We start from the raw sequence: 12016 nt of genomic DNA on the forward strand, positions 1-12016 counted from the left end.
CACGGGTAAGATCCCTGAGCCTCTTCTTCCCTCCCCAGGTTGAACAGCCCCAGCTCTCTCATCTCTGGAATAAACAGGTGCCATTAAATTGAATTCAACAGACTGGCAAACATTTACTCCAGCTAGGAATTTGATCTGGTAAGTCTTCCTTGGCTCTTTTTTAAATTGTAGGTAGTAGAAATCACAATTCAAATTAAAATGCAGGTGGGACCATCTCTACCAGGTCCTAAGATATCAAACAGGTCAGGAGTCACCTTTGGACTGAGTCTTGTCATTTCACTAAACCTTAGCAAAGGTATCAGGCACAAGGCTGCTCAGTTTGCTATGCTTCAACAACTGATACCTTGTCCGCTTTGAAGTCAGTGGAAATTTTGCTACTGACCTCAACAGCCCGGGATCTCCCTGCAAAGGATGTATTACGGGATGGGCATTCTTTGCTTTCACTGTGTACTGAGGAAGCTAAACTGACACCTATGACTTAGCCAGGGAAGGTGTTTGCTGCTGTATTTGCATTCATGTCACCTCATGAAGTCACAACAGAAAATCACAGGGTTCGCCACCCTGTCCTTAACTGGTGAGATGTACTGTGCCACTCAGGTCTTCATGCTGTGGTGAGCACATAGAAAGGATGAAGAGATGGGATTCGTATTGCACATGCTCTCAGCTCTCTAGTCAGCCACTTACAAAGCACTCTACTTTTCCACAAACGACACGTATGACACAAATGAAATCTCTTAGCAATGGAAATACAGCTTGAGAAGAGCTCTACTTACCATTGCAGCTGCAGCTGTCTGGTTCACCTGGTGTTGAGCTGCCTTGATTTTGGCTTGCAGGTGTGCAGGGGGATGAAAGTACTTGCATTTCTCCCTAGAGCATCGACCTTTGATGTAATCCATGCAAACTGTAACAGTATTTTCATTTGTGTCTATCATTGCAATATCTATAGGGTGAGCATAGCGGCAATCATTCTCACCACGTGTGCAATTTCCTCGCTGAAACTCTCGACAAACCTTAAAAGAAAGTCACATTGTTGAGCAGGACATCAAGTTACTCTTCATTCAGTATTTTGAACGCAGAATATCAGTTCAGTTGGCCACATTAAACTATGTGTGTATTCTAAATCCATGCTCATCTTGGGTAGCACATATACCAACAGTCACAGAGACAAGTGGTGCGACTCACAACTGGTTCAGGGTATGAAAAAAACCCACAACGTTACCAAATGCAAGTGAAGTACAGAATTTGTGCAGAATGGAAAGTGACCCCAGGAAGTCAATGTCATTTTGCCAAAACTTTTGGAGCTCAAGATTCCTCCCCTGCCTCTAAAGCTTAAATGTTAATGACTGCCATTTGTGTCTCAGCTGGATTATCTATTTGTTATGGAGCACACTCTTGGATAGGACATTTAATTCTAAATGTTGCATGCTGCTGTTATTTGCAACAAGTACCTTTTCTTAAATATGAGGAGCCTCTTTCACACAGTCTCACTGCCCTCCACAACAAAACTCTGACCCTGGGGTTACATGACAGTGTGTTTGATTACACCGTAATGTGTTCTTAAGGTGTTACCAAAACTGCTAGCTTTACAAAGATCTTGCAGATCCTCGTAAGTTATGAGCACTGAAGCATCAAAGGCGGAGAAAAAGGTTTCACAAAACGGATCTGCAAGGTTTCCTTGTCTGAGGAACTAAGAGAAATAGTTGAGGACTATAGCTGGTGGTGTAGATCACGTACCAGCGTGCTATCAGACTGAGTGTGGGGAAAGGTGAGAGGTCATGCGAGAATGGAAGCAATCAGCAAGGCAATATAAAGTACATAACACAAAACAATGCGTTTTGAAATTACACCCTTCTCCACTACCTTCCTGTGTTACAATTTACACCTGCAGGGGCCTCTGAATTCAGGTCCTCAGCCCTCATCTCCTGCAGAGCCTCTGCTTAGGGTTTGAAAGACATTTAAAACTCCTCCAACGCTAAGTCACAGTGTGCCCAGCCAACTGGGGGGGGAGGAGATATTTTTCCAATGCCCCGTAGCCAGCATTCCCAACAGTGTAATGCTTAAAGCTTTCTGTAAAAACTCAATAAGCCCACCTCAAGACAAGGGAAGTGTCTGTTACTTCCAAAACATCTCCCACTCAACTCATTGAAATGGCAGACTTGCATTTTTTAAGCGTGGCAGATCACACACACAAAACAACAATCCCAGCCCTGCTCGAACACCCACTGAAATCAGAAGAGTGAGTGCTCCCAAATTTCCAGTGACTTCCAAGGATTTGGGATCAGGCCCCACATGAGAGTCTGCTCAAGCAAGAACAGCAGCCCTGTGTCAGGAAAGCTGCAGGTTAAACTCTGCACTGTGCTACATCAGGTCATTCTAGCAGAGAGCAACAGCTGGGCCCACATGCCCTGTTCATTCCCGTCAGCAGTATCGTATCAGATGTCCAAATACCTCCAGTTTATCCGTACGCATCAGTTTCTGCCCAGCAGAGCCTCCCGGTACTGTAACAGTAGGATTTCCAGAAACCAGGACAGGAGTATTTGGTAAAAGCTCTGCAGGAACCAAGCCCATCCCAGGAGAAACATGACTCAGGTAGGGACTAAAAGCCATCGTGGGGCTTGTTGCAAGCGATGGAGTCACAGGAAACGTTGTCTGTGTATAGAAAGAGGAAAAACAAAGTATTAGTTAAGAAGCTCTGTCATGGATTACCCATCAAAGCCTTGCAGCACTTCAATCCTTTTAGACAATTTGATTAGCAACATCAAAATGCTGTGCTTTCCAATCTATTCATTTATCGCCATTTTCTTGCGATCCATTCGCTTCTCCTGACTCACAGATTTGTGACTCATCCTGAACACAAGGCATCTTTATTTGCCAGATCAAAGCGTATTGATGATCTTTATAGTTTAATGACACAATTAAGGATTTCATGCCAGCAATTAGGGCAGGCCCAAATTAAACAGACTTTCATTCCCAAATAAATGTCTCAGCTTCTGTATGTCTACACCGCAATGCTGTACAGAGACCTCAAGGTAAGCTGCAGCTTCAGGACCTGGAAGCACGTAACTCCATTAGCTACATGGTTGAATTCACCATCAGCCTGCACTGAGCTCCACGTTATCATGGCTAGTGTGGCTCAACTAGACAAATGGGATCATTTAGAGTCAGGCGAGGCATCTCTGCTACAGTGCGCTTGGAGATCTAGCATTCTGCACACCTGGGGTTTGTTTCAGACTGCCAACAGTCTTCAGGCAAAAGCAATTTTGCAGGAGTATCCCGAGCCTACGCTCCACGTGAATGGCAGCAAGAAGACACTAAACTCACTAGTTTTACAACGTGCCAGACCTCATGGCTTTGCCAAGAGCAGGTGGGTCGTGGGCTTGGAAGAGCCATGGACAGATCGTACCAGATGAGATGGCCCAGGTAGGCCAGCAAGAGGTCCAGGACCTCAGCTATGCTGTGAGGAGTGATGTCCCATGAGGAGACAGAACAATGAGCCATAAAGATGTTGACTGCTTCTGATCCCCAAATCGCATTCGGCAGGCCCTGCAAGCGCGGCAGAGCTTCAGCGCCAGTGGCCAGAGCAGCTCCCTGGCCTGAAGTGCTCCAGCAGCACTGGTCTGGGAAAGGAGCTGCCATTCTGCCAGGCAGGCGAGATCACACAAAGCTCCTAAGCAGGTGCTTAGTTTAAAGTCTGTGAATAGCCCCTGTAGCCAGGGAGTTTGTGAGACTTTAAAGCACCGGATCCGAGGTGCGTTTGGGAATGAAACCAATTCCAGCTGATGAAAAATCCCTCCTGCCCGCCCCGAAGACCAGAGCCTGCAAGGCAGCACTCCTGCTCCTATAGCAGGGGCTCAAGCAGCCCCTGGGGAAAGGACCCTGTGACTTGCAACTGCTTTTATTTTCCCTTCTGTCACCTGCTCCACTGTGAACTCTGGGTTACAGTTAAAGTTGCTCACATTTACAGGCGTACGTGATGCCGTCCTCGGTAGCTAGAGCCTCTACTCGGCAATAAATGTAAGTGTGCTTATAAAATGGCCTGGGGCGTTTTTTTTGGCTACACATCTCATCCCCTCCTTGCTTTTACTTTTGTACCTCTAGTCCTGTGGGTTTCTAAAAGAAATCACACATGGACAGTGTGTTTCTCGACAGCATCTTCATCCCAGTACTTTCATAAGCTAGGAAACACTTTGCTGCTTGTGATCTGGAAGAAGCTAGCCACAGTAACACCAGCCAAGCTGTCCTAACCTATATTTGACTTAATGATACCCCCTTCCTAAGGTCAGAGTAACAGCAAGCAGCTCCTGAGCTGATGGGAAAGGGGATGACAGGTCACTGCCAGCATATGTCCCACTTTCCTCCACAACAAGGAGACACGGCCTCCTGAATCAGCGGCGCTTGGTGCTTTAAGTGTAGCAGAACCAGATAATCCTCTGGGAGGGATTTCCAATTTTCCTTCTTTTGAGTCTAAGTCAAGCCCCGCTTCAGCTGATGGGAGACTTTAACCATTAAACCCAGAGATCCTCCAGTCCACGGCCCTTTATTAAATCATTTTCTTCTCTCTTTCAATTCTCTGTGGCTCCCAGACATTTTACACCTTTTGCTGCTAGAAAAGTTCTTTAAGGATCTTCAAATGCTGTGACTCCCTGAACACTTTAGTGAGAAGGCAGCATCCATTAGACTGTTTTCTTTCGTGTGAGCACTAGTAATTACAGTGGCATCTGCTGAACTTCTGCCACCATTCACACTGTAAATGCTATTCTAAGGAGTTTCTCCAGCCTGGCCAGTCTGCACAGGGTTATGCTGGGGCCCAACACACGTTGTTCGCACTTGTTTTTTATACCCGTAATAGCCCAAACCTTGCAGCACATGGGGCTTGCACAAATGTGCGGGCCAATCTACCCTATGTGTTTCCAGCACCCAATACGGCAGGAGTCCTGGGTATCCTGACAGAGCAGGTGTGGCACAGACATCGCTCCAGAATTTCAGGAGATCCTTTAAGGCAGGCTTCCCCTGCCTGGGCTCGAACATAACCAGGAGCCAGCCCGAGGACCTATCTGGTTTCTGAGACAGAGGGGAGATGTTCCTCCCACTGCTCAAGTGGAGGATGCCAGGGCATTTGGGCAGCCAGAGAGGAAGGCTAGGCGCTTGCAACGCTTCACACTGAGTGAACTCACCAGAAACCGGTGGGAAGGTGTGCAAAACATTCGCAAAGAAATGATATACCAGCTCCTCTACCAAAGCCACTACAAACTGGGAGGCAGGTCCTGTCCCTGAAACACAGTCCCCATCTCCAAGGCTGTTCACTCAAGAGCAATCCCTCTCCTCACTGGGAACGACTGGCAAGGGCTAAGGGATCTGAACCCAAGCTGAAGAGAGTGGAGGAAGGATGTTTATAAAGAGCAATTGATGATCTACCCATGATCCTGGAGATCTGCAGAGGGGTGCATGAAGGAGCAGGATGGGTTTTTATCACTGCCACTGGCTGTTCACCCATTTCCATGCCCTGGCATCTGCTGCCATGTTCCCAAGGTTTCACAACTGCTTCTTCTGCCCACCTGAACTGTTCGCCCGGTGCCGATGACTGAAAGTGACAGCTCTGCTCCACACCCTGCCCATGGGCAGAGGACTGACACTTGGCAGCCACACAGGTGCTTTCAGCAGATGCACAGCCAGAAAACGAGCAGACCTCGCTCAACACGTTAAACCTAGAAGCACTGGGGTTTTTAAGTCTGAACTGTGCTAAGCGCACTGAAAACTGCTCCTTTGTAAGCTGGCATCAGGGAGCTCTGTATTTATTGTGGCTGATGAGGGGAAAAGATGGGCTGCGCTCATTGCCAGCCCCAACTGCCTGTCTTGGATTGGGAAATCCAGTCTGGCTCATGCATCAGTACCAGTAATAAAGATGCTGCCAGCCAAATCTCTCCTCCCTTTACGTCTGTGCAGGTCCCCTGTGCCAGGCCTGTCCTGAGGGAATTCGAGTGAGTTTCTTCCTTGCAGCCAGAACCCAACTGTAATTTTTACTCCAAACAGCACTGCTCTCTGCTCTCCTCAACATGCCTCCTCATCTACCTCTTGTGATCACACCCAGCCAGGAGACCTGACAGATCAATATTATGACTGTACACTAAAAAGAAAAGTCAGCTTAGTTGCTGGTGTGCTGTAGGGCAAAACAGCCGGATTGAAAGTATCAACACTTACGCCTGCTGCCCCCCTTAAAGCTCTTGCAAGTTCAGGAAATACAGGGCCACATTTCCTTGCAAACTACCTTTTATTAATCATAGCACATGCAGACACTACCAGTAAGTCCTGAGCAGAGAGAAACAGGTTACAATGCAGCAGCAGAGGGGTTCAGACCAGTAACAGCTCACAAGACTGGTTTACTGAGTGTTAAAATAAATAAATAAATAACAGCTGAAATGGCTGTTGTGAGAACACATCTGGGGGGAGCGCTGCGAAGGACTCTGACAGCTCTGAGCTCCTCACATTCCCCGAGCACAGGAGCTATTGGGTTAAAGGTGTGAGCAGAGAGAAGGGACGGTCCCAGGGAGGGGCATTTGTCACCACTGGTGGTGACAGAACCTGGAACAGCTGATTTTGTTAACAAACTAGAAGTTGCATTCAATTTGCTTAGTAGCAGAAATCGTGCTAAAGCTAGAGAAGAAACACATAGTAGGTGTGAAGAGGAAGGCAGAGGAGCGGCTGGTGTTTTGTCAAACACAAGTGCTGTCTCAGCCAGGAAGTGTTGATTCTGAGTTACCTCAGACCCTAAAAAGGGAAAGCCTGAAAATGAGAGACCCAATATAAATACAGAGGTGTTGATGGCATGAAGGAGGGGAGACAGGTCGCTGCTAAGCAGCTACACATAGAAAGCACGCAAAAAACAGTGGCAGCTTTTATTACAGTCTGGTGATACAAATGTAGAAGATAAAGATGTACTGAAAAAGCTGAAGACCCTGATATTGAAAACATAACTGATGCTGTTCAGAAAAAGCAAAAACCCGTGTTCCCCTCCAGTGCAACTGCATGGGGCTGGCTGTAAAACCACCCCTCTAAAATGAAGGCTGAACATGCTGGAGTGAATCCAACCGGCCAAAGCATCCAGCTACCTATCACAGATGCTCGTTTCCCCAGTCAGACCGCAAAGACACACTCCTAGCTCAAAGGATCTCTCATTTGTGGGCTACTATAGTGTAAAAGTCAGGTGTTAACGCCCCACAGCACTGTCTCTTGGCAGACACCAGCTCCCGGCTGGCCACGGTACGTGTGTTTATTCATTCCTAGTGTGCCTTTGACTAGAGGCTGAGATATAGATCAGTTTTTTGCTGCATGGAACAAATGCATGCCCAAAACACTGTTGAAATCTGCTCTAGCACTTGTTCCAAGCATCACTGGTCAAGCGAGTTGGTCACCCTGTGCTTTAATCCCTCCATCAGCACCAAGGGGCAGCAGCAGGGTCCCGCTGGCCCAGGAGGGGACACAGGGCTGGGTCAAAGTCTGGGTTGTCTTCAGGAGCATGGGTAACTCAGAGCTGTCAAGACAGTCCTGGCTACGAAGACCCTGACAGGAAGAAAAGATTAAGAGCTTGAAAAGAGAGTGAGCTCAGAGAGAGGAAACAACTTCCCAGGGCAGCAGCGGAGGCAGCTGCAGGGCAGGAGTGCGGCGGCAGGTGTGTCAACACTGCCGTGCTCTACCCAGCTGTCTGTTCAGACACAGCTAACAGGGCAGCACCACGCAAGCCACTGCCCTGCTCCACCAGGTCAATTTAGAGCCAGTGCTGAAGCACCTCCATGGCCAGCTCCAAAAGTCTGTCTCGCACTGCTGCAAAGGGACAAAGCAGAATGGAGAGGGTAGGGATCAGGCCCAGGGTGCAGCACTTTTTGGGTGGTCTTACTTTGGTGCACACATGGCTCAAAGTGACTGTATCTGAGAAACCAGACACAGCATTGACCAAAATGGCTCTCCATATCAATGCCAGAGCCCAGCTCTATTCACCTTAGAATCATAGAATAGTTTGGGTTGGAAGGGACCTTTAAAGGTCATCTAGTCCAACCCCCCTGCCGTGGGCAGGGACATCTTCAACTAGATCAGGTTGCTCAGAGCCCCATCCAACCCGACCTTGAATGTTTCCAGGGATGGGGCTTCAACCTGACTTTTACGCAGTCTAACAGAGACAGAGGCACAAAACCAACGCAGAGAGCTTCCAGCACAGCTCAACCAAAGCCAGCAGTCAAGGTGAATTTGAACCTTCAAAAGTCAAGGCTCTAGTAGAGTCTTCCTACTTGGCACCGACATGGTCTCTCCAAGGTCTCTCCCAAACAAATACACCATGCTGAGCAAATAGTCTGCTCCATGTCCTTGCCTGACTTGTTTTAAAGTGCTGTACGAAGCAGTCTGTTTGAAACTGCATCACGGGCACCAAACATTCACGTGATTCTCAGCTTTGCACGAACGGTTAAGCAGCAACATCAGAGAGCAACCACAGACTTCAGAGAAATAAGCTCACACTAGCAACCATTAATTCACACCTAGTAGGCTTCCGTGAGCAGCGTGCAGCAGGCAGCCCAGCTGGGACATGGTTCTTCTCCAAGCAGCACCTTCATTAAACAGCCATCATCAGGGTCCTGGCTCTTGGTTCAATGGGAAGATTAGCTCTTGCTGGATGTCAGTGGTGGTGCAAGAAGATCTGGTGGTGAATGTTTAGATGCAAGCTCATAGACAGACATATTCAATGCCATTTCAGGAAGCGTGGTGAAAAGCTGCTATGTCAAGTGCTGGTTTTCTTTTTGGTTGGTTGGTGGTTTTTTGTTTTGGTTTGTTTTTTTTTTTTTTTTTAAACACTGTAGCTTTTCTGGTGAAAATGCACTTTAAAATGTCTAAGCATTCAGCTACTGTTTGGAGCTATTAAGCACGCTGTTCCAAATCTCATCTCTGGCAAGCATCCCAATTAAGCAGGCATCCCGTTGATCAGCTTTCTGATCACATGGGATTTGTTCTGCTGCTGCATCTGATATAATACTTTCTGCTTTGAAGAATTTCATGTGTAGCCAGAAGGAGGCCCCACCCTTCTCATTTAGAGAGAAAAAAAAATTCTCAAAGCCTGCTTCCACTGGCAGCATCTTCGGGAAATCAAAGGCAGGTGAAAGAGCAATCTCTTGTTTGTCCTGAAATTGGTGTGGAGCAAGTCGGGCAGCAGGAACAAGAGCTCGTTTACTCTGAACAAAGTGTGGGAAAGCAGGAAGGGAGCAGTCATTGCAGAACAAATTTTTATTTTTCTTCTTTGCCCATGTCTCTGTCATAGCACAATTTAGAAACCAGAGACCTTTCTCATCAGATAAGGTTACCTCTGAAATGAGAGCACTAACCAGACAAACCGACAGATTCAGTCTCAGAGGCAATTTAAAAGGCAAGAGTGAAATTGCAGGAGGAGTGAACTGGACCTGCAAGATTGCAAAATGGGAAGATGGGAACTTTCCAAAGAGGAAATCCCAAAGATGTTTTGAATAGCCAGCCAAAGAGCATCCACTGTGAATTCCCCACAGAGGAAAACCCCAAACAGGAAAGGTTTGCTTTTGGTACAGGACTAGGAAACCAGTGCTACATTTTGTGGGAATTCAGGATTTCCTTCTCATGCGCACGTACTTTCACGAAAAGTGAACTCCACAAAAAGAGGTGCAAAGATTACAGCAGATTAGAGTTTAAGGCACAGAGCAACTAAAGATTTTTTTCTGGGGCCCATTTTCTCTTCTGCCTCACTTTTCCATCTTTGAAATAGGAAGAATAAACAGCATTTCCCTAACATACATGGCAGGGTGAAGATAAAGCTGCTAACACACAAGCAGGATGACCAGAGTGAGGGTGAACATGGAAGAGCCTTCACAAGACAGGAGGAACACGCCAGACTGGGGAAATGCCCCGGTATGGTGGTAGAGCACCATCACGGAGGGACCCTGGCCAGCTTTCCCTCCTGAAACACAGCATCATTGCAAGCTCTTACACCAAACAACACAAGAGCATCCAGCAAGGAAGAACCCTCCACCAGTCTCTTGTGAGGATAAACCAGAGACACTCCAGCTTGTCAAAGCTGGGATGCTGAGTCTGAAGCCTCATTTAGGCAGAGGAGCCAGGCGCTGTAGGTGGGACACCAAGAGGCCAAGTGCAGGTTGGTTCACAGACTTGCACATCTTCAGGCTGGAAGAGTCTGTCCTAGGGATCCAGCCAGACCTCCCCTGTGGCACAGCACAGGGAACCTCACCCAACAACTGCACATCAAGTGCATGTTGCTCCAGGAAAGACATTCAGCCCCAACTTTAAATGGAGAATTCCTAATTAGGCTCTCGGTTAAAAACGTGCAGCTTATTTATGTCAGCACCAAAAAGCTGCTTCAAGATCTCTGACATTTCTTAAAATACACATAGCGACAGTCTCAAACTCAGCTGACAAATATCACCCCATCCCAGACACACCAGCCAGCAGATACAAGTCATCCTCTCCCTGGCATAACAGGGTTCTCCAGCCTGAAAACCTGTTTTAACCGATAGACTACAGCAGGGACAGGCAGTGAAGGCTTCTCTGAACTACCTGCTCTGCAAACACCCATCTCCCACAGGCTTCCCTCCCTACCTGAAGAGAAGCAAATCTTTCCTGCTGTTAGTATAAAACAGCATTACTGTGAAAAACAAGTGACAGGGCTGTGACATTATACAACTCTCTGCTGGGACAACTGCAGTGAAATGGGTCTTACTCCCAGACATAAAAATTAGGATTAATCTTCTCCAATTTTAGCCCACCAGTACAACACATCGAGTCCAAGGGAGACAACTGGCCCCTTGCCACAGTGTGGAAGAACTCCAGCATCCTCACCCCAGTGTAAAACAGCTATCCAAAATAGGATCCATTGGAATTGAGCCACTCGGGACTTCTGGGATGTACATGAATTAACTGGTCAAATATCCACCTGGTGGCAAGACCCTTCCACTTGATGCCCTGAATCTCACAGCTCCTCAGTTATCAGAGGAAAGGGGAGCCACAGCTTGCAAGAAGATGCAGAGGTAGCGTCAGACATCCCTCTGGAAGATGCTGCCCAACTCCGTGCAGCACAACCAACCACCTGAGCAAAAGCACAGGGCTGGGTCCTCCACGAGGAGACAGGAAAGAAATGTGGAGCAGTGTGACCCCGATTCATTGCTGTAACTTACAATTGGCTGTAGCTGCGCGCCTGGCAGCATGAACTGCATTTGCTGAGCAAACATGGCTGCGGCTGTCTTCTGCTGGATCAGGTTGTTGCGTCCATTTATTTCAAGTTGTGTTTTTAAGTGTGGGGGAGGGTGGAGATATTTGCAGTTCTCTCGGGTACACCGGCCCTAAAAAACATAATGAAACAGCATTTCACTGAATGTAACACTCAGGGCAGCCAGAGAAATTTAATTAAGGATTGTTTGGGTTACTGTAACAACACAAACATCTAGGCGGAGGCAGTTTAGTAGCTACTGTGCCTCTTTTGTGATTTTTCTATAGAAGTGCAATAGTGCAATACTGAGGTGAAGAGAAGAGCAACGTGACTTCTCCTGCTGTAACACTAACTGAATACTATCAAGCTAAACCCAAAAGTTAGGCTTCCTGATGTTAAAACGATTGTTGTAAAAAAAAAAAAAATCTAACACAAATATCAGCATTTTCAGAAGTTAGTGGCAACAGCTCCAGAAACAACAACAGAAATTCCCCATTTTCTTGTGTGGGTTGTTTTTCCCCTCCCTCCCAACACCAGACCACTTAATTGGCCCTGACAACCAGACAGCAAGAAACAAAACTGTCTCCACCACTTCCCCAGCTGGGCTGAGTAAAACATTAAGACAGCTCTGTAAAGCAGCACCTCTGATCTTCAACATGCATGTACTGAGATGCTGAGAACTGGTAGTCACAGGCGGAAGAACTGAAACAATTTCCCCTTTGTGCTTTCATTTGTTAAAAGCCACAGTATGTTGCATCCCTGACTACTCCTCCCCTGCCCCCCCCCCTA

General features: G+C 47.3%; 1 protein-coding gene across 2 annotated transcripts in view; it reads right to left on the minus strand.

Annotated features, from left to right (window-relative positions):
* The window catches only part of MBNL3 (muscleblind-like splicing regulator 3), a 59017-nt gene that overhangs the window by 16573 nt on the left and 30428 nt on the right, over positions 1–12016 (minus strand). For both annotated transcript variants that reach the window (XR_663926.1, XM_009331694.1), the window contains exons 3-5: positions 11196–11360; positions 2449–2649; positions 774–1010 (exon numbers count right to left, since the gene is read on the minus strand). Coding sequence is in view for 1 of the 2 variants with exons in the window: in XM_009331694.1 (XP_009329969.1) it covers positions 774–1010; positions 2449–2649; positions 11196–11360 (603 nt within the window). In the remaining variant the exon portion in view is untranslated. The remainder of the gene's footprint in view (positions 1–773; positions 1011–2448; positions 2650–11195; positions 11361–12016) is intronic.

This window comes from Pygoscelis adeliae, unplaced genomic scaffold (assembly GCF_000699105.1).
Source record: "Pygoscelis adeliae isolate BGI_AS28 unplaced genomic scaffold, ASM69910v1 Scaffold79, whole genome shotgun sequence".
In the NCBI taxonomy this organism is placed as follows: domain Eukaryota; kingdom Metazoa; phylum Chordata; class Aves; order Sphenisciformes; family Spheniscidae; genus Pygoscelis; species Pygoscelis adeliae.